We start from the raw sequence: 23,356 nt of genomic DNA on the forward strand, positions 1-23,356 counted from the left end.
GCCTAGATTCCATTATATCCTTGCTGGCAATAAATGAATGCCATTTCTGCTTCATGTAATACTGTATCTCCAAGATAATCTTGCCAATAAGCGTTTTGTGAAAAACACATCGGATTCTTCTCTTAGGGTTGATGGCTGTTTCTTTGACCTTGTTTCGGTTTCTAAAAGAGAATAATCAAGACATATGGGAGATGATCTCTCAGAAGTTCTGCCACCAAAGCGCAGCTAGTTAAGGATGGTGTACTTTAGGTTTTGAAGTTGTCAAGACATGACTGCTGCTAAACTTTCAACTATTTAGTAACAAGTCTTTAGACAGTACACTGGTAGACAAAGTCTGTGGTTCAGTGATTATATGACTTAAAAGTGCTTTATGTCCATTTGTCATCTGAATTACCAATACTAAAAAACCCGAAAATACTCTGCATATTTAGTTCATGAGCTGTTACTTTTACCAGTTGTTTTGAGTACAGGAACAGTTTGAGCCTTTAGACTCCTTGTTACTGAGAAGCTCTGTGTAGTGTGTAACATCTGTACGAATTGTCACTTTCAAATGTGGTTCAAAGTCTGTTGAAATATATTTAAAACACTCATTTCAATCATTAGCCAAGAATTTTGGCACTGTACTTCCAGTGTTTAATTAAAAAGTTCAAAGTGAGTGAGTGTTTTTTGTTGTTTGTTTTTTTTACATTGTCTTAACCTCAATGCTCATTCAGGTCTTCTGTTCACTAGCAGATCACAACAAACTCTTGAACATAGTTTGCATATAAGTTTTTAAATCCTTCATTAAATTCACTGTACCTATTTCTGCTTTGAACTTAAGGCAGTTCATGGAAACAGAGGAAGCTAGTTAAAAAACCTTATTTGACAAATTGTGTGTTTTAAGCCTTTGGAACTTTATCTGAGGCAGATTCTGTTTTCATAAGCAATTTTTTCCCAGTGTGTCTCTACAGGTTTTGAACACCTAGTGCATGCATTAGTGCATGTTAGTGCATTGTATAGCACTGTGGTACTAATAATTATTTTTCTATTGTTTTTTAATCAGGACAAAGCCTGGGTTATGGTTTTGTGAACTACGTTGAACCCAAGGATGCTGAAAAAGCTATCAACACTCTGAATGGACTAAGACTTCAAACTAAAACCATAAAAGTATGTAGTGTTAATTATGATTTAAAGAAACTGAAATGATTTGACTTGTTTGGGTGTATGTTCTGTTTTCACTTTTCAAGTGTAACTTAAGCATTCTGCTGTCAGTAGACTAGACTAGGGCATCACTGTGTAGTAGGTGGTTAGTCCTTTGTAGACTAGGTCTGTAGTTTAGATCTAGAGAGAGGTTATGTATAGAAAATATAAATATTTTTTACACACTTAACATTTTAGAAGTGAGCTTGAATTGTTTTAACTGAGAAACTGTTTTACTTGCAGAATGCAATATTGCATACAGTCTGAACATGGCACCCTGTGCTTCATCAGTACTTTGTGAAAGTATAATTTGCTTTTTAATACTTCCTTTTTTAGGTTGCAATTGTCTTGTTTCTCTTACAGATCCTTTACATGGAATACCAAAATAGCTATTTTGGTTATATATGAATTACTTGACTCATGCATCTTGTCTCTAGGTCTCTGATTTGAGATATCAGGTTTTTGTATTTTAATTTCTGCACCTCATGTTTACTAAATTCAGTTTCTTTAATTTTCAGAAGCAGAAGTCTTTGAGTTAGTTTTTCTTACCTGCTGTCTTATCCACTATCAGAAGAATGGGGATACTTGTATTTAATCTTTTGGGCTCTGAAATCTAGAGAGAGAAGATGAAAAAATTTATCAAGGAATGCTGCCTTCTGAATGTTTCACAATTGCTGGTGCCTGAAGGTAGTCCATGTTCAAGTCAGCCAGTTCTTCCTCATGGAACAGAAGGGCTTGCTAGCTGATAAACTGGATAGTGACTGCCCTCTAACTAGGATCATGTTTGAGCTGTAAGATTAAGTTTGAACTAAAAAAGTAATGCAGAGTCACTTAAAGATGACTGAGACAAAAGTAAGATCATAGAACCACAGGATTGTTTTGGTCAGAGAAGGCCTTTAGGATGAAAGATTCTTTGCTGCAGAAAGGTCCCTATGTGCTTCTTGCAGGCTTCTGCCCGCAGACAGTCTAATTTTCTGCTTTGGGGGGACATTGAGGGAAGTAATTTCATGCTCCAGTTTTTTTCAAATTGTCTTTTGGGTTGTGGTGAGAAAGGAAATAGTTCTGCATGCCAGTAGTGTTGCAGGTACACTGTATATTTGCCTTTAATGTCTTAGATAGCAAATGCATCTCGTTAGGGTGGTAAGTTGGAAGTTCTGGTATTGTATAGCCAGACAAAAAAGGATGTTATAAAAAGATCTAGAGTATCAAGCCAGATCTCCCAAATCAAAATAATCCCTTAAGGGGGTTTCCAGTGGCTTACTTTATGCTGCCAGGATATGAATTCTTAATCCTCTTTTGCCATGCTAAGTGATTAATACAGTGACTCTCTTCTGCAACTACAAATTGACTGTAAAAAGGTCTAGGGGAAAAACAAGGAAAATGGAGTGGACAGATGTGGATGAGGATGCCCATGCCTTTCCTTTCCCATCTTTTCATGACATGAAAGTAGAATTCTAGGTTATAAACAGTACCAGACACTGGCCCTTGCCTGGAGACTAAAGTTCATGTGTAACCTTTCAGGGGTTTGTGCCTTCAATGTCTTTAACTAAAGAAAGTCTGGAACAAGAGTTGTCAGAAGCTGAAATGGCTGTCTCTTCACTAAAATAGAGAGAGTCTGTTTAGTTAGAAAAAAGGTATCTAAGTATCACTTAGTCATGTTACTGGTAAAATTCTTACTCTAGCTACCTATGTACCTCCCCACTGAACTTGAGCAGCATCTTTCAGTGTTGGTGTGCATGACTCCAGGCAAGAAGCTGCTTTTCTCCTTTCTCCATTTACTCTTCTGCATTCTTGGACACATACTATGTTTCAGGCCAAGTTTTCATTACTGAATTCTTCTGGGATGCTGTTTGAAGGTTCTGGTTCCAGCTTCTGCCACTCTGCAGAAGGCTCTAAAGGCCAGGGGAATCAGTAGTATGTTTTAAGACTGACGTTGGCATGTTGGACAGTTGTTCCATTAAAAGATCCAAGGTGTCTGTGTGGCAGTGACTTAAAAGGAGACTTACCAAGAGAGCCTGACTTCATGTGTGAGCCAGTAGAAATGCACAGTCTAGTGTAAAGTAGTTCATAATTTACACATTCCTCACATCAACCTGGAGGCACTACATAGGAGAGGTAAAGTCTAAAGCTTTTGCTGACTCTGGGGGCAACATCAGAGAGGGATAGGAGTCACAAGAGTGCCAGGACCTTTGCATAGACTTCTTAGAGTATAGACTACAGTGTTCCCATTTGTCTAAAATGGATATTTCAATTAAAAAAAATCAAAAAACAAAAAAACCAAAACATTGTGAGAGACTCAGAATGCAACCCTTGGATTTACTTTTAAGAAATTAATATTGAGATTTTTATATATACTTTCATATTACAAACAATGCGATTGAGGTAGTGTTAGTGGATATTTTGACTTCAAAAGGAAAAAGAATAATAGGTGGTTGTTCTCTGTACATTTGGGGAGTTCTTTAGAATAATTTAGTAGTTCAGTGGATGGATGGTTGAAAGTTGGCTTTCTGTTAGTCTATAAAACTGGGAGGAACCTTTTCAATTGGGTGGTAGAACCTCACCTGACTGAACTTTGTTAGCACTTCCAAGAGAATTTGTCTTGATCAATCCTGATGCGTGATATTCTAGATGGAGGCCATAACACATACCTCTGATCTTGCTTTTGTACTACTACTACTAGCCTGCTAGACATTGGGTGTATTTCTTTGATCTGTAAAAGGGGATGCCCCCTAGTGTTTTGTGGAAAGAAAATATATTGAGAAGGTGAATTTCCAAAATGCTGGCTTAAGTTTGTCTGTAGTGATACTAAATACGACTACCTGATACCTTTTTAAAAAAGAAAATTCTATGGAATGCAATATGGGAATACTTTATTGAAGTAGTTGCAAAGTATCTTCAGAAATTTTCAGTTCTGTACCTCAAAAGCAAGACATAACAGTCTTAGTCTTGTCTAACCTGGTGCCAGGTAGGTTGCCTCTTGATTTATCCTGAATATTAAAACTGTGGGGTGAGTATACATTGGTGTTGAAGGCACATATAGGTGTGTTAGATACCCAAACCTTACTGTGCTAGGCAGTGTTCTAAAACACATGGTGCCCTCTGTGGCATACTTTGATTTGCAGTATAAACATACTTGTATTGCAGTTAGCCTTTTAAGTTTGGGCTTCATTAAATTTTGCAGCTTTAGTATGAAAACCAGTTGTATCTTAAAAGAGGTAAAACATTTGTTGTGGCTTTTCTTTTTGGAATTCACAGCTGCTAGGAGGCTCCTCCAATTTAAGAGCCAGCGAAAATGGATTTTTGTGCCTGGAAAAATAGTAAGATTCTCTGACTAGAGAGGAGTGGGCATACAAATGGCATATCCTTGAACTGGCATGGAATCATTTAAGATGCAGAAGAGAAGACAGGTTTTTACCTAGATTATTAAGGGGTTGCAGGAGGACCCAGGAAAATCTCCTTAATTTTTCTCTGTGGATGCTAGCCCGTAAATGATGGAAGTGGTCTTTTGTGGATCGTAACTGCCAAGAGGACACTGCAGATGGCAGTAATGCTGTACTTTTTTCCCCCCTTGCTTCGAGACCTGGGGCTGAGCTTCCCACTGCCCTGTCCTCAGTTTTCCAGTGTGAGAGGGCCTGAAGTGACAGCTTTCCATGTGGGAGCTGCCAGATGGTTTCTTATTAAATCTGGTGATATGAGCATATGCAGACAGATGTTGGATAGGGGAAATAAAATAGCTTGTCTAGGCTAAGTGGCCTGGTTGTCCTCTTTTGTAAGATAACACTAATCTAGCTGTTACACAATCTAGTGCTTCTTAAAAATCAGATTTAGTAAGGCTTCCTCCTCCTTAAATTCTTTAGAGTAGTAGTATGTTTATATGGGTAATTATCACCTTCCAGGGGAATAGTTATTTAAGAAATATTTTATCTAAAGTATTAAATTTGTAGGTTTTCTTCCCACTCTTTTATAGCTTTGCATATATTGGAAAAAAATTAGGCTTAACATGTAATATTCCTATTGAAATGAAGTTTGACGGATTCTTTAGTAAAGATGCCCTACTTTGCCATCATCACCTAGTTAACTGCCCTACTGTAGAAGGCTGTGTAATAAGAGCTAGTTGTGACTGCAGTAGAAGAGTTGAGTATTTAATTACCACCTTTACAAATGCCCACAGAAGTGCAGTACAGCAAGGGAAGACTTGAAGTGAGGGATGTGTCACAACTTAGTGAGTGTACTCTGAGGCAGTGTCCTTAAAACTTGACATTATGCAATGAAATTTCACTTGATGCCTTGAACAGTTATTACTTAGCTTCATGACAAGATTTGTTTTAAAAGAATTACTCTGTAATTTAGCTACTCTAACCTTATGAACTACCTATATAGTACTCTCTGAAAACACTGTATGCTTTATGGGAAAAACCAAAATGCTGAAAAATGAAACATGCAACAAACATGCTATTTTTTTCTGAGTTAGTGTAGCAGATGAAGGATTGAGATTGCTCCTGTTTTCACTGTTGCTACTTGTAGATGAAAATTTTGCTTGTGTCACTTTATAGTAATTTTTTCAATAGCTAATGTCCATGGGGAGCAATGAAATATGACTTGTGTGAAAAGTCTATTTAAAAAATTGAGGCAAGTGAGCTGTGAAGGTGAGAGAAACTATCCTTACCTTTTCCATTTTCTTCTAACACTAAAGAACATTGATCTATTGAGCAGAAAAAGGGGATCCTATTTGGAGATTTAATTAAAGCTAGTGAGTTTCTAGTGATACTGTCAATCAGCAAAGAATGAGAGAAGGGGCATGGTGCCAAACCATTTAGTGGTCTTGACAAGGTTATTAAATACCTCAAGAATGTTCTTCTGGTAATATTAAAGTGCTCTAGCAGATCTGAAGCAGGAGAGCAATTTGTCTTGGAACAAAGGTAAAGGTGTTTTTTCCCTTAAATTTCTCCAGGAGTTACATAAGTGGTAATTATGCAGTCTTAGCTATGTTACAGTTAAATTGACAGCATTTCCATTTTAAACCCTTCCTCATTACCCCACACATGCTGTTTTACCCCAGGTAAAATTAGTTCTTCACTGAAAATCAGATTCCCTCATGTTGAATGTTACTTAACCTGCTTAAGCTGTCTAGTTGTTTTTCATCTTGACTGAATATATAATATTGAGAGAAGAATTCACTGCTGAACACATAGTACTGTCACTTTCTGTAAACCCCATTGTGGCCACATGGTTGTTCATTAATGCAAAACCACACTGAGAAAAATAATGCAGCATGTCAGACTGAACTACAAAATGTGCTGATAATGCCTTCAGCAATTCTGTAGCTTGTTTTCTGCTTGAACTCCAAGTGCTGAGTTGCAGCAGGACCCCTTGGCCCCAGAGCAGCTCCCTGTGTAAGGCCTGCTGAGCAAGTTTGCAGCGAGAAACCTCAGTGGTGCAGTAATGTCTTTTCTGAATCTGCACAGGGGGTTTCTGATGCAGAAAAATGTTAGAAGGGACCAATGGAGCAGAAGGATGACTGCAAGCATTGCTCAAAAGCAAAATTCTTGATCAAAGGTGCATCTTCCTGTCATGCTATGCAAAGCCCTTGGTGTAGATTAGGGCCTTCTGCATGGATCCAAAATGCTGCATATGCTGGTCTTAAAGATACCTCTCTTTTTCCTAATTTTTTTTAATCCAAGTATAGGTTTCAAGTATAAGTAGTGCATCCACAAATAAAAGCATTATTTTTGAGATCCTATGACAAATTGACCTCCTTTTCCTGAAAGACTGCAAGATATTTCAGTGACAATGAGTGTTTTGTGCATTTCGATGAGGTGTGTGTGTGTAATGAATAACGCAAGACACTCAAGGGGTGTAGTTGCAGCTGTCTGTGGTTGTCTCTGTCAGCAGCAACAGTGCTCTAATCACAAACAGGGTGAAGCTGAGGTCTGACTGCTTCCTTCAGAAGAAGGGAGAACTTGTAGACAAATTCACCTCTGCTGCAAAAGAAGAGTTGGTGTCTGCTGTTCAGAGATACTGGCTGGATGTATCTCTATACACAGAGGTACTGCTGTGTACTTCTGTCATATAAAATATAGAACAGTGTGGGTGTCAGAAATTTGTGGTGTTCTTACTGGTTGGGCATGAGTGGAGATGGCATGTCCATCAGATCAGTCAGCAATGCAAAGTATGAATGAGAGATTCTGAGACAATCAGGGTGAAGTAGGAAACTGGGAATGTTTGGAGACTACATCTCCTTTTGTTTCTTACAACTTCTTTATACTAAAAATCTAAATCAAATGTTTCTTCTTTTATGACTGAAAATTTTAAGATTTTCTGTGTTAGTCCTTTTAAAGGCAAAACAGCAGAATCTGTCTCATGACTGTATAGGGTAGGAAGAAGTCTGAATTTAGTTGCTGCCTCTCTTTTAAAAGTAGTGTGATAAAAACTGTTGTACTATCTTGAACACTTCTGAGAAAACTCTAGCTCTGTTTTTGACCATAGCAGGATTCCCAGTTGATTTCTGTTGTTAAAATAGGTGTACTATTTTATTTCTCCCCCACATGGCATTTTGGCATTTGAGACCAAATCTTGTGGAAGCCTTTCTGATGTTCCTTTGTGGTATGTACAGTGGCAGTTTTACAAGGGCTTTCTCTTTGAACAATGTGCTGTTCTTGATAGGTTAAATCCTAAGGAAGAATCCTGGTCCTCTTCTTCTCACTCATAAAGGCAGGTCTGTCTAAATTTATCCTGAAAAAAGGCTTTTATAAAAGAATGTTGACATAATGAAACTGTGTAGCTCTTGAATCCAGTACAGATAAAATGCAGAAAGAAGGAACACAGTGAAATGCTTGGAACTAACACTGCCAAGTGGGGATGAGGTGCGATGTCAGTGAGAGAGGAGTTACCCAGCAAATGTGGTAAATTCTGTATTTCGGTTATTATCCTCATCCACTTGTTTCTTACAGTGGAATATGTGTATTTTAGAACTACCTCCAGATGACAGTTTAAATTCTCATAGAAACAAAGTGGTTTAGAGCCCATACAAGTTAGTTATCATACCTGTTCTAACCTTAACTTTTGCAGCAAACATCTTTTGTTTTGATCATAAATCAGGAAACTGAAGGAAAGCTAGTTCACCCTTTGCAAGGTAAATTTCTGTGGACACCTAAGTGGAAATTCATTGAGCTATCCTTGTAGAATATGCAAACTGTCTTGGAGGTATCCCCTAGCTTGATTGCTCTTTGTCTCTCACACTGCCTCTCTGATATATAAATACAGAAACATGGTCAAAGAGGAATGAAAATAATGTGTCTGAGCCTTCAGTATTGTATCAGGAGTGCTCTCTGTTCACTAGGTAATCTGAAAATGGGTGGAAGCCTCAGATGCTGGAGTGTGGATTCAGTGTCTGTAGTGTGCACTAGCATGCTCAAGGGTGAAGATCAGTACGTTAAGATAGAAGACATCCTGTGAGCAGTTTGCAAAAGCTGCAAGAGATGACATCTGTAAGGAGACTTTTTTGGTGAAAGTGATCTCTCTTTAGGTAGCCTTCTTAGTTTTGAAAAACACATCCATGTGTTTTTCCTTTCCCTGGCTCAAAACCTATGTTGAGTTCATATTTGTTAGTCTTAGTAAATGTGGCATATTTAGCCTACAGCTCTGTGGCAAATTCCTAATATCTCGATAAAATTATCCTAGTTCAAAGGAAGAGCTTTATAAAACACTGTTTACATGAATGATTATTCCCATCAAGAATCGCTGAGAACATCATGTTTGAGATCAGTTTATGTAAGAAGCTTGTGAAGGAACTGGAATTATAACACTGTTCTAGCTAGCCTGTAAATTTGAACATGGAAATGGCTGCACTGGTCAGGGCAGCTCTCCTTGTGTACCAGGACTGTAGAGGATCCTTTGTCAAGACTGCACCTAGTTACTGGCACTATTACTCTGCAGCAGGATATTGCAGCACAGTTAGTGACTTCACAGGTCCCTTATAAATCTGTCTTCTTCTCCACAGTCCTTCAAGACAAAGCTCTGGTATCAGTGCAGTGTATTAATAAGTTCTCTGTCTGAAGTGTAGCTCCATCATGATCTCAGTTGTTACTTCATGGTCCAGTCTGGTTCTAATTCTATCAGTTTTGTGAAGAAACAAACTCTCAGGTTGGTCTGCTCTTGCCTTCAGCCAGGAGGGTACAGAATAGAAGTGGATCCTGTGGCTGACCTGGAACTCTGACACCATGTCTTTCTGAAGTGTTACCATTCCTGAGATGTGGGCTAAAATAGCAAAACCTCTTCTAATGACAGTGCTGAAAGGCTGTTGCTTCCCTGTCTATTTTTTGAATGTGTTACCTATTTCAGAGCAGGCCGTATAATTAAAATATGTATGGGATATGGTTATATTTATTAGCTTAATCTATGCACATGGGTTGAGTAGTATATTTTTGTAGTTCCAGAGTCTAAATTGCCTTGACAAAGGAAAATCTGTGTCCAATTTGCTTTACCCACAGAAACATGCTGCTATGAGACTGCACGACAAACTTAAACTAGGCACAGCCTTCATGTGTTTATCAAGGCAGTCTTGTGTAACTGAGAAAAGTGGCCTTCAAGCTTTGTTTGCATTGGAACTATCTTTCATTTGATAGGAAGCAGAAAGTAAACTTAATATACTTCAATGTACTCAGCTATTTTAGACAACAACCCATCACTGGCTAGTAACATCTGAGACCTGGTCTCTGCTGTGTACTGCACCATCTTGTTACTAGAATTTTAAGAAGGGTTCTTGACTCATGGCATCTCAGGTACTAATTTAAGTGCAAGTTAAGAATACTTGCTTGGCACAGTTGTCTCTGGAACATTACTGTAACAAAAGTAAAGAAATGTGCCCTTGTTTTTGTTATGCTTACCAAGGGAGCTTGAATGTTCCTAATATATTCCTCTTCCAGACTAAATCTGTCTGGTTTGCAGGAAGGTTTAACCCATTTTCATCTGCACAAGCTGGGTAGTAATTTGAATTTGTTGTTGAAATGTTTTCCATTGAAGCATAAATGTTAAGGAGCTAGATAACATCCTCATGGCAGTGTACTTCAGTAACTGGAAGTTACTGAATGTTAAAGGTCTACTAAATTCCTTACTTTAACATTTAAAGATTTTAGATTTTAAAACCTGCAAGAACAACTGAAGTAGAGGTGTTGAGAATTTAATGCCACATTTCCCTGAAGCTGTATTGTGTAATACAAACACCTTTTTTTGTACTAATAGTACAAAATTCCTCTACAAAATTCTCTGTAGTTCTAACAAGATAAAGAAGATCAAAGTCTAGTGCTGGGATGTAGAAAAATAGTAGGAAATAGTAAAACTGAAACATTCACTTGTAGGGATTTTGGCAACTTATTTGTTTAAGCTTTCTGTTTTGACTTGTAAACTGTGATCAGTTCATCTTAATGTTAAGAAATGTAAAATAGTGAAAATACTTGGATTTGGTGGTGTAATTATTGTATTTCTAGAAACAAGTGACTTTTCTACTAATTGCAGTGGAAAATTCCAGTAAAACTATTTTTAAATTGGTGTCTATGAAGTAGTTGTGCTCAATGTTGTACAGTGTGTTAAATATTTAAAACTGTAGGCTACCTGGCTGCTTCTTAACTTGCATTGTGATCAGTGGCTTTGACCCTGCATAACCTTAATGTTTGTCTATTAAATATTCACCTGATCCAGCAGATATGGAAGTAATATTTTATCCCGGCCATTCATTCAGTGCATATATATATTATTTGAAGATCCTTAATCTAGAACAAGTTTTTAACTGAAAAAAGTAATTACTGAATGAGCAAGCTGACAGGATACAGACAGAGATACTAATCTAGAGAGTCTTTGCTTTAAATCTTTGTGATAAGAGGGACAGCTGAACTTTGACATCAACAATGAAGAGAAACTATATTCCATACTCCAGGAAAGTTTGGTTGTTTTTTCTTTTTTGCATGGGAATTAGTTCCTTTGTTTTTTCTTTTTTGCATGGGAATTAGTTCCTTTATATCAATAACATTTTGTGGTGTCTGTTCTTCTCCAGTGGTGCTGACTTGCATTAATCACAGTTTACTAGTAGTGTTTTGCAAAAGAAAGTAAATCTTTAATTACAGTTGGTTTAAGTTCTGTGTTTTTCACATTTCTTGCCTGGCCAGAACTTCTAGAGATTAGCAAGATTACTAGAGGTAGTGTTTGGATATTGCTAATGAAGTACTGATTTCAGTTTGTATGTTACTCCTGTGACTAATCAGTGTGCATTCCAGTGTGTATCAGATAAAGGAGTAGTCAGTGGGGTATTTCCCATGCAGCACCTATCTGCCATGGGTGCGTGTACTTAGATGTGAAAAATACCTGTAAACACACTTGAAGATAATTCCAAGGGGTAATGACACCGAAACTGAAATATTTACTAATCTTTACTGGTTAGGGTTTATTACTTTCATTCTTTTGCTTTCTTTAAGTTGTATCCTGTATTGGCTTTGACTGCTCTGCCAATAGCATTTCTCAGCTCAGGAATGGGCAATAGATATCACTGGATTAAGTGTCACTTTGAAAGAATTCATATTTATTTGACAGAGGAAAAGTGAGAAGAGTTTTGCAGATACATGTTATGTAGCGTAACAATTTGTTTGCAGTAAGTTAGTAGACCTTTGTTGTGGATTTTTCCCCTCTTAATGTGTTTAGAGTGAGTTTATATTTTTGTGGCAGCACTTCTCCAGCAGTGTAAATTCCCCTTTAAAATGCAGTGTCTGTATTTCAAATTCTTCTTGGAATGAGTAAGGGGAAAATGACTATCACTGATTTTATGCAGAAAGCTGAATGGGAATCCTCTGTTACTTTCACTTGATTGAAGTTATTTCCAGACCCTGTGTTTATTTCACATAATTTCCTTAAGCTTTGCTGTGTGTTTGGAAAATCACAGAATGGCTGCGGGTTGAAGGTACTTCTGGAGGATTAAATTCCAATGTTGTTCTCAGAGAAGGTTCACCAAAAGTGGTTGCTCAGAGCTATGGGACTAGGAAAAGGATGATTTTCTCATTGTAGATGAACAGCAGGTTTGAAACCACCTGGAGAACCTGAAGGTGAACACTGTCCATGGGACCTGGTGGGATTCATCCATGGCTCCTGAAAGAACTGGCAGATGAAGTTACAAAGCCACTGTCCATCATATTTGAAAAGTCATGGCAGTCTGAAGTTCTGCTGACTAGAAAATGGGGAAACATAATCCCCATTTTCAAACAAGTTTAAAAAAGACCCAGGGATCTACAGGCCTGTCAGTCTTACCTCTGTGCCTGGCAAGACCATGGAGCAGATCCTCCTGAAGGCTCTGCTAAGGCAAGCAGATAACAAAGGGGTCATTGACAGCCAGGGTGGCTTCACCAAGGGTGAATGCTGCCTGACTAGTTTGGTGGCCTTTTTGATGGGGTGACAGCCTTGGTGAACAAAGGCAGAGCAACAGACATCATCCACATGGACCTGTGCAAAGCATTCAACACTGTCCCATGAGACATTCTGATCTCTAAACTGGAAAAGTACGGATCTGATGGATTGACCACTCTTTGGATGAGGAACTGGCTGAATGGTCACAACCAAAGAGTTGTGATCAGTGGCTCAGTGTCCAAATGGAGATGTGTGATGAGTGGTGCTCCTCAAGGGTCAGTACTCGGACCAGTGCTGTTTAATATCTTTGACATGGACAGTGGAATAGAATGTACTCTCAGCAAGGTTGCTGACAACACCAAACTGTGTGGTGAAGTCAACACACTGGAGGGAAGGGATGCTATCCAGGGGGACCTTGACGGGCTTGAGAAGTGGGCTTGTGCAAACTGCATGAAGTTCAACAAGGCCAAGTGCAAGGTTCTGCACCTGGGTGGAGGCTATCCCATGCATGAATACAGGTTGGGTAGAGAAGGAATTGAGGACAGCCCTGAGGAGAAGGACTTGGGGATGATGGTGGACCAGAAGCTCAACATGAACCATCAATGTGCATTTGCAGCCCAGAAAGTCAGTTGTGTCCTGGGCTGCATCAAAAGAAGCACTCAGCCAGTTGAGGGAGCTGATTCTTCCCCTCTATTTCTGTTCTTGTGAGAATGGCTGAGGGAGCTGGGGGTGTTCAGTCTGGAGAAGAGGAGGCTCAGGGGAGACCTCATCACTCTCTACAACTCTGTGAAGATTGGAGGTGGGGGAATAGGGGGGGTCAATCTCTTCTTCCAGGCAGATACCAGTAAGACAAGAGGGCATGGACTTAAGCTCTGCCAGGGGAGCTTTAGGTTGGATATTAGGAAGAAATTCTTTACAGAGAGGGTGATCAGGAATCATTGAATCAGGAATCATTTACAGAGAGGGTAATCATTGGAATGGGCTGCCCAGGGACGTGGTGGATTCTACATTGCTAGAGGTTTTTAAGATGAGACTGAATGTGGCACTCAGTGCCATGGTCTGGTAATAACAGTGGTAGTGGAGTAAGGGTTGGACTTGGTGATCTCAGAGGTCCTTTCCAACCTGGCTGATACTATGATTCTCTGATTCCTTAAATTATATGTGCCTTCATGTTTTCAACTTCTCCTGTGTGGTTTGTTGCAGTGTTTTTACAGAAGGCAGCACTGAAAAAACCTACCTGACTGTCTTTGCAACGTAACTTTTCTGGATGAACTTAAAAATATTTCAGTGCCTCATAACAAACAACACTGTCCTATTTCAGCTAATTTTGATTTTTAAGTGTTTTTACTTTCTTTTCCCAAAGGTTTCCTATGCGCGACCAAGTTCAGCTTCTATCAGAGATGCGAATTTGTATGTTAGTGGACTTCCAAAAACAATGACCCAGAAAGAACTGGAGCAACTCTTTTCTCAATATGGACGCATTATTACTTCTCGTATTCTGGTTGACCAAGTCACTGGTGAGTAGGCAGCTTTGCACTTCTCTCATTTTTGGACTGGCAGTTCAAGAAATACTTCACCTTTGCAGAATGTACAAAAGGTGTATGTAGGCCAGAAAAAGCAATTTTCTGCTGGAATTGTTCATAAATATGTATGGACGAAAACAGATCATTGTGTACTGAGCCAGCTTGAGTCATTTCTACCCTGAAGGTGCAGGTTTGAAGCCTGTTTCATGGCTTGTAATAAATTTACAGCTGCTAAAATCTTCCTTTCCAAACTGTGTGTGAAAATAGTCTCTTATTGTGCCTTACGAAATGCTGTTAAACACTTATTATGTTAAAAAAAAATATTATGCAGAAATGCATAGTTAGTTCTCTCAGGCTATGATTATAAAAGACCCTGACTGGTAATTGCTGTTAAGAATGTGTTCAAGGTTGCACCATTTACTTCAAGCACACCAATGAACATGAACTCTGAGTTCCTCAAGAGAAGATACATTCTTTGCTTTGAGGTGCCTTTAAAAACTAAGCTCTAGCAAGTTAGTTGTGTTACAGTATATGTCTTAACCAGTGAGTAGGTGCCAGTGATACTCTGGTTAAGATTTGGACAGGAATATATGTATTTTTCTAGCTCAAATGGCTGATCTTGGAGCTTTTTATTTTGCTGTCTCACTTGCTTGGAACAGGCCTGTTCCAAAGATAAGTGACTAAATGAAATGCCAAGAGCATGACAGAAGTATTGTACAAATTTAAATATAAAGGATCAGTATTCACAAATTCTCATCTTCCCAAAAATCTAGGGGTGTGAGCCAGAAGAATTAATTTACTACCTGAAAGTATTCCCTGAATAATAAGCTAGGTTGCATTTTTTAACTACCTTTTCAAAGATGCATGTGATGGTGGATAACAAACTGCTCTCAGCTGTAGGAGTCCATAAAGTGTTCAAATGGTCTTCAAAAGGACTGTGCATACCAGTGTTTGACACTTGGTCTCCTGTAGAGGATCTCAAGTATAGTCCTTTGCATATCCATTATCTTAGCAGCAGTCTTGGTATTACCACATAGTGCTTCTGGAGTGTTCTAATAGTGTGAGATGGTGAGTGTGTAGACAGGCAGAGAAAGGATAGATAAAGGCCAAATAGTGACTTGTAGAAGCAACAGGTGTGTTGGTCTGAATTCCAGTGTCTGTGCAATAATAGCTGTTTGTTATGTTCCTCTATATTCATGCATAGAAATGGTGGGATTTGACAAAAGGGCCAAGTAACTAAATATAATAAAGTTTTAAATGTGTATCTAATTCAAGTTCTCTTAAATCCCAGGATGTTCACCATAATTTTCTGGCATAGACTGTTTTTTCAGGTTTAGGTTTTAAGAGGTAGACTCAAATAGGTGAAAACAAAGTTGTAACACAAACTGATAGATGAACAATGGGGAGTTGAAGCTCTGATATTTACCTGTTGAAAGCTTTTTGTGCCTGCTCATTTTCACTGTGGTGGTTTAAATTGTCTTTGTGAACAGAATACATTTCTTGTCATAAATGTCTTTCTCAAGGGAGGACAAGCATTTAACTTGTCTCATTATTCACAAGCCACTGTATAAGGGGCTTCTAAGTTGATTTAAGAATATTACATCACAATATGCAATTACCTAGTATCAGTTGTAGCAGCATTAATGTTGTGGTTCAAGTATTGACACCCTGGTGTGTTAAATTCAAGCTACATTGAGTTTTTGAGGTTTGATGTTCCTAAAAACTTTCGCAAGCACTTGCTGATCCCAGTGTGTGTTGTCTTTGACTTTGCTATGCTGAGGAAGAATCTGTGGTCCAGTTAGTTTCCTTCCAAAATAACACCTACAGAAATGTGGTATGATGAAATGGAATCTTTTGCTTTGCTTATGGATAACCATGGAACTGTTAAAATGAGGCCATAATTCCTATTAATGCAATCTAAAGCTTGCACTCCGTTCTTTGCTGTCTGAGCATATTTGCACCACATGGAACTCGAAGGGGTGCTGCAGGAGAGCATAAGCCATTTCTTGCTGCTGTGGAGCAGATGACTAAGCTATTTGCAGAATTTCTATGAATTTAGATACTGCAGAGTTAGCATAAACTGAACAGAGTTTGCAGTGCAGCTGATTCTGGGTTCACCTCCATCTCTCTCAAAATAGCTGTGTTTCAGAATTACACTTTGACTCACAATGTTTTAAGTTGTTTCCACTGTGTTTTGTCTCAGCCTTCAAAGCTTTCTACACAATGTAAGACAACTTAAAGAAAAATAAAAATAGTCTCATTTTTACTTTGTAAAACTTTTTTTCTTCCTGGAGCAAAAGTTCATTTCTATTAAGTTTAAAATTACCATATGTTCACAGCAGTTAGCCATGTGAAAATCAAATGTTAACACCTAATGTTCCAGAGTCTCTTAATTACTGAATAATTATTTCCTTCAACCTGTGCAGGGGTATCAAGGGGCGTGGGGTTCATCCGGTTTGACAAGCGAATTGAAGCAGAAGAAGCTATAAAGGGCTTGAATGGCCAGAAACCTCCAGGTGCCACAGAGCCCATCACTGTAAAGTTCGCTAACAATCCAAGCCAAAAAACCAGTCAGGCCATCCTTTCCCAGCTGTACCATTCTCCAAGCAGAAGGTATCCAGCACCTCTTGCTCAGCAGGCTCAACGTTTTAGGTAAGTGAAATACCTATGTATTCAACAAACCTGGAAGCCACACAGGCATTTTTGTTTCCTTCCACTCTTTCCTTTACCTGCTTGTCTGATTCGTGTGTGTGAAGGAAGTACATGAAAGTGAACTTTGCTATGCTCCTACAGCACAGTTGAAAGAAAAATTTATTCTACCCTATTTGTAGCATTTCAGTAGTTAATAAAACAACTTACACTGAGATGACATCTTTCCTTCTACATAGTCACTTTAAAAAATCCTATTTGACTCCTGGTGATTAGTTTGTAAATTGATTTAGTTAACATTGACCTAGGCAACCCAATTTGCTTCTTAGCCATATGGCATGGCATAGCCAGCTTCCTCTTCCCCCAGTCCATGTTTCTTCTCCCTGTTTAGGTTTTCAGGTGTTCTTCTAGTCAGTTGCCTTAAGTCCTGAATGCCACAGTTATTTTTCTGTTATTACAAAGTTTTGCAGTAAAGATACTTCCATGTGTTTTTTGTGGGTATATGTTCCTGTTGTGTTGAAACTACAGCCATGCAATTCCCTGTGATATATAGTGTATTGAAAACATCAGATGGTGACAGCAGAGAAATTATTTAGACCTTGCATTTTTTCAGTCATTTTTCATCATTTTCTCACAGTTTGCCTCATCACTCTGACTCGAATGTGTTAAACAGTAATATACTGAAACAGATTCTCTTTTACTTTTCAAGAAATAAATAAGCTGGCAGTTTGTTTCAAAGAGATGATTCCAAACTGCAAAAGCTCTGCATTGGCTGGCTACCCTTGCTTTTAGACTGAAGATTCAGAGGTCATGGACTGCACTTGCAGAACGTATCAGTTGTAAGCTTTTCAGCCTTATGTGCTTTCTGCCTTAAGGGAAGGAATAACCAATTTTATTCATTGTTTGGTGGATTTTCTTTACAATTTCTTAGGGAATAAGAGGTTTAATCTAACTGTGTGTTGAATATTCATTAAAAGTAGGCTTGCCATTGTCCCATAGGCAGAGCACAGGGGTAGAATTTGTACTTTCAGGATGGGCCTCCAGTCCACTGTATGAAATGAGATTATGAGGAGTGCATTGCATACAGGATTCAACATATTCTGGCAAATCTGGCCTTGTTATTGTTGTGAATATGCTTGTTCCCAGATACTGAGCTCTGTTCAGTATTACTCTTGATACTGGCAGGTATAGCATCTGGGTCTAACTCTGGGTTAAAACTATGACAATTTGTAAAAATTCTTCAACTTCTAGAGTTTCTTCTTAGAATAGGACATAATTTATTGTCAGTAAGGTAGACTACTTTAAAAATGTTATTGCTTGTGATTTTTTTTTCAATTTAAAAGTAGTGTATTTTTAAGAATGCGCTTTCAAATTTCACTGAAAAGTTGTTGGTTGGTTGGTTTGTCTGTTCTTTGCTGAGATACTAAACGTAAAGGGATGTCGGAAACAGCCATAAGAAATACTGATCAGCTTCACTTCAAAGTATAATGGCAACAAAAGCATTGAGTATGTACCAAGTCTAGTGAATTGGAGGGGATATAAAGTCTTCCTGTTTATGCTGAAGAAAGAACAAGGTTGAACTGTCCAGTCACAAAGTAGACTTGGGGTTGCAGACAAATTGAGTTGACTTTTTAATATTTTTGGGGGGAAAGGCCTTCAGGCTTTTGTTTCTTCTCTAAACAAGACTGCATTGGCAAATTTTAAGTTTTTATAAATTGTTCCCCTTTATAAAGGGAAATCTGTCTTTTTTGATTTTTTGAGTTGCAGCATTCCAGCTTGGGTGCTGACTACGTAGTTCAAATTGCACCAGTGCTTCAAGTCTTCTGTATCTTTCCCATGGGAAAAATAATTGTTGATATCAGACAAGATTACCTGATGCATTTTCCCTGTCTTTGTTAACAGAGGCCTGATAACAGAGTCAAATTAGACTTCAGTAGTAAAGGACAGTAGAATCACTAAAATACTTCTTTTTTCTTACTAAAAAATCCTGGCTTTCCAAAGCAGCTATATGTAATTCCTCCTCAGTTTCTGCAGGATGTGTAACTTCAAGCACCTTTAAAAACTGCTTAGTGAATGCCCATGAGAATTCTTCCAGAATATCTTTTAAGTCATCTTGCTAACTGATAAAAACTGTTAGGGTGATCGTACTGCTCGTGTATGACATCCTCAGCAAGAACCTCTAAGTGGTAATGTTTCATGAACTCCTCACCGTCTTCTCCACCTCCAAAATGCTAATGATAGTAGACATCTGTCATCCACCCTAGGTCTATGGATAGTAGTCAGGCATAATAGTATTTCCCTTTCTCAGCTCCTTTTATAGGTGTTCAGTGGCTTGCTTTCTTGTCATTGCATCCTGCAAAGTCTGCTTACTGCAAAATCATTAGTGCTCTACAGTTTGACAGCTTTTCTTAGCTGCAAACAAGGCCAAATATTTTTTTTTCAAGTCTTTTGAGCACAAGTATTAGTTAGATTACTGCAGTAGTTGTGTTTGGATTCTGTATACCAGTAATTATCTTTAACGGTGTATCTCATTACTGAGGAGAACTCATAATAAGTTACAGATGGTCACTCAAAACAGAACAATATTTAAAAGTGTACCTTTTTTATCTAAGCTTGAAGAGAACCTTTAGCAAGAATTTCTATTCACATATCTGTGCTTTGGCAGGAAGAAATAAGAGCTTCTTTAAGGTGGAAATTTTCTTAGGGAAACAATTCAAGGAACTTCAGGAATTAAATTAATACAATTTTTAGTCACTGTCATATTCTGTGTATTGGCTAGGTGATTCCAAAATGTTTAGAGTTGTATTGGCATATTACAGTTGAGCAGCTTGAGGCAAGGTGAGGGATGAAATAAATAGAGAAAGCTTACAGTCTAATATATGTATGTGAGCGTATAAAAACCCTTTGTTCTGGAAAAAGAAAAATCTTGTTTGTAGTTGAAGCTTTAACAATCTTTCACTGCTCCATAACCCTGCATCTGTCTGAACCATCAAATCATCAGAAGCCTCAGTCTTTATCCAAAACAAGGTAGTAAGATGGCAAATTCCACTGAGGTGGTCACTGACTAATTTCATGCTAACTATATTTGACTTAGGCAAAACTTGATGCACTTTTTCAACTTTAAATATTTATGGTTGTGCAGGCTACATAAGAACGTCTGCTTCATACTCAGTAACTGTATCAGGTATAATCAGGTGCGGCAGTGCACTGTGATGATGCTTTGCATGAAGTTCTGTAGAATGCAAGGATCATAGCAGTAATTTCCTTAAGATTCAAGGGTGGAAAAGTCTGAAGACTGAAAACTTTGCTAAATGTTTTGCAGGTTGGACAATCTGCTCAACATGGCTTATGGAGTAAAGAGGTAATGAAGGACTTAGGTTCATAACCACATTTTTAGTTTTTAGTGTACTTTTACTTTCTCAGGCTTACTGTTGGAATTTTGCATGTTGGGACTTCAGCTAAGATTTTTCATTTTGGCACATAGTGCATGTAAGAGACAAACTTTTTGTAGCAGTTCCATGGAATTCCTGTTTCAAATGATTTAACAGTCCTCGCTCATTTTATAACATGCTGCTCTTTTGTTTTTCTGTTACTTCATTTCACACAGGCCTCGCACAGTTCCTCGTACTTACGCGTAATGGTGTACCTTTTTTGGTTTTGTTTTTTGTTTTTGCTTTTTTTTTTGTTTTTGCAGTTGGGAAAAAAAAAATTGATGTTACCTTATTATTCTAGGCACCATGTTCATGCTGTGAAAAGCCCTGTATAATTTTCTTTTTCATTTGTGAAATTTCTTTGCTGGGATTTTCTCTGAGCATCTGCTTTATGATTCTGCTTTGGTTTCCCCCCCATTGTTCAATAGATTTCCTCCCATGACCATTGATGGAATGACCAGTTTGGCTGGAATTAACATACCCGGACACGCAGGAACTGGATGGTGCATTTTTGTGTACAACTTGGCCCCCGACGCTGATGAGAGTATCCTCTGGCAAATGTTTGGACCCTTCGGAGCAGTAACCAATGTGAAGGTCATCCGTGACTTCAATACCAACAAGTGCAAAGGTTTTGGATTTGTGACTATGACAAACTATGATGAGGCAGCAATGGCCATAGCGAGCCTGAATGGCTACCGCCTTGGGGATAGAGTGTTGCAGGTCTCCTTCAAAACTAACAAAACGCACAAAGCCTAGCAAGTTATTCTCAGTGCATTACTACATGAAAACTATACAACAAAGGCGATTTACAAGAAGCTTTGTGCAGTAGTAAATGCCTTTGTTGTATGTTAGTGTGGAAATGGGGATAAAATGACTACTTAGCATCCTAAGAATATGTGAGATTTTTTATTGCTAATATTTGAATTAAAACTTGTTAAATATCTTTTGTGTTTGAATATTGACAAGAGGTACAGGGTTTTTGCCTGTCGCAATGCATATTCTATTGCCTTCTTTGAAGAAGGTGGACCTTTTAAAATGTTTCAGCTAAGGGAGGAAGTTTTCTTTTTCGTGACTGCCTTTAGCCTATAAGTAAATACTGAGGCTTTGTGTTACACTTAATTGTTTTGTTTTTCTTTTTTGTTACTTGATTTGCCTTGTGTTTAATTTACATTTTGGATGCATTGCTGTTTTGTTTTTCAAGAGAAGTATTTGAAGTTTACATTTAATTTATAAAGTTATAAGCAGTATTTATTTTATAATTATAATTTGGGCTGGGGAATGGGAACACATTATAAAAGCTTATTGTAAGAATACTGGAGAACTTTTCATAAAGCAGTACCTTGCCAAAGAGATAAGAGCCTCTTTGATGTGGGTTTAAAAAAGCATCTATTTTTATAAAAAAAAAATTTGGAGAAACTTTTTACTGGTCCTGGAACAAATATTTTGACTTGAATACTTTGAGAAATCTCTTCATATGACATCTAGTGAGCTTTTAAAACTTACCAGGAAATTTGCAGTTGTTGGGGAAAATTTAGAAAGATTTATGAGACCTTTGTATTAAGAGGCAGAGTCAATGGGATACACTGTTGGTTTCATTTTTGTAATCATCAGTGAGGTCTTTGGCCATCCTGGTTATTAAGTGATAGGTGGCTCACATTAATTTGTGATTTTGAAACAAATGAAAAATTAAAAGAATATAAGAGCAAGCAGGAAACTTAAAATACTGAGAGATGGGGGAAAAAAATCTGTTCTTCCTAAAGAATTCCCTTCAGATAGAGCTCATGGTGTTTAGTGATGTACTTGCTATTGTTTGAAGAATTGTTTTGTCTTAAGAAAAAGACATTGAGCATGGTTTGCAAGTTGCAAATCAGCAGAAGTGGCCTGAGTTGGGTATATTTGGAGGTATTTTGAAAGTTCTGTTCAAGGCTAACACCTGAGCTTTGTGTAATGTAAATAAGACCTTGAGTTATAAGCCTTTCAGCTAATTTTGATTTCAGTTGATTTTTTAAGTTACATGCCAAGTGACGTTCAATTTTGAATGTTTTTGTATGAGTTTTTTCTTTGTAAATGGCATTAACATTGTTACTTGAGGTCTGCTTATTCATTTTTGTTGTCCTGAGGACTTGAATTTACAGTGCATCAGATCTGTTGCTATTTTTGTCTGTAGATAGTCTAGCTTCAGCTGTTTATGGTGATGATACATTTTTGTTTATAAATATGTTTGTGGTAAAAACGAGTATAATCATAGGTTTTGAACAAATTTCCTTACATTTTTCATACAAAACCATAAATACCTGTATGCTATTGGAATTTAACTTTGTATGATGCTTAAATCACTATTTGGGGAAATAGAAGAAGCCTTTACCACATATTGAAGAAATTTAAGAAAAAAAATACAGAATATTTTCTGATTAGCATCTAGCTTATAATTAAATTTTTGAAAAAAAAGAGCTGGGGGTTTTATGCCTTCACCAGGATGCACTGACAACTATGTAGTTACGTCCTGCTTTTTGTATAAACTGAGATGCTCATATGCTTCCCCTTAGAAAAAGCAATGTTCTATGCATAACATAGTTGTACACTATCTTTGCAGTTGCTTTTGGTTATTATTCTTTTAAATTGTAGTTATAAATCTTTCAGTATAGTACAGTACATATACTGTGAAGCGCGTGCTAAAGTGAATAAGCGAGTTTTCATGCTGACCCACTCAATGCTATTCAAAAATCAATTGGCTTCCTGAGCACTTCCTCATTCTTAGGTGCATTTAGATTGTTAAAGCTAATCCTCTGCATTAAAAATTGTATATACAATAGAAATCACAAACTTTCCAATGTGGGGAAAACGGTAGCTACATGCTTCTTTCCTGTAATACTGTAGCAACTAACGGCATTGATGAGAAGGCATGTAAATTGGGCTTCACTTTACAGTGTTTATCAGAGCACTTAGTAAAATATAAGGCTGGTATTTATTTGAAGTTGTATAGTATGACTTAATTCACATCTGTTGGAATAGAAAATATATTCTGTTGAGTATTTAAGAGGTTGTACATGTTTTCTTTTGTGTTTGGATCCTTTGTACTTTTTCATGTTCAGTACATCAATAAACAAAGTTGAAGGGAAAAGAGTGTCATGAGCATGTCTTTTACCCTCTTGTACTCTGCTGCAGGGGTTGGCACTCTGAGGGAAAGGT

At 37.8% G+C, this 23,356-nt stretch overlaps 1 protein-coding gene across 3 annotated transcripts in view; it reads left to right on the plus strand.

Annotated features, from left to right (window-relative positions):
- Positions 1-20,923, plus strand: part of ELAVL2 (ELAV like RNA binding protein 2) — a 36,796-nt gene extending 15,873 nt beyond the window's left edge. For 2 of the 3 annotated variants that reach the window (XM_008495816.2, XM_030467116.1), the window contains 5 exons: positions 1,043-1,146; positions 13,928-14,081; positions 16,514-16,739; positions 20,059-20,097; positions 20,596-20,923. In XM_008495816.2, the coding sequence (XP_008494038.1) occupies positions 1,043-1,146; positions 13,928-14,081; positions 16,514-16,739; positions 20,059-20,097; positions 20,596-20,923 (851 nt within the window). The remainder of the gene's footprint in view (positions 1-1,042; positions 1,147-13,927; positions 14,082-16,513; positions 16,740-20,058; positions 20,098-20,595) is intronic. The other variant, XM_008495814.2, reaches the window with a different exon arrangement.
- Positions 20,924-23,356: the final 2,433 nt, after the last annotated feature.

Source organism: Calypte anna, chromosome Z (genome assembly GCF_003957555.1).
Source record: "Calypte anna isolate BGI_N300 chromosome Z, bCalAnn1_v1.p, whole genome shotgun sequence".
Taxonomy (NCBI): Eukaryota; Metazoa; Chordata; class Aves; order Apodiformes; family Trochilidae; genus Calypte; species Calypte anna.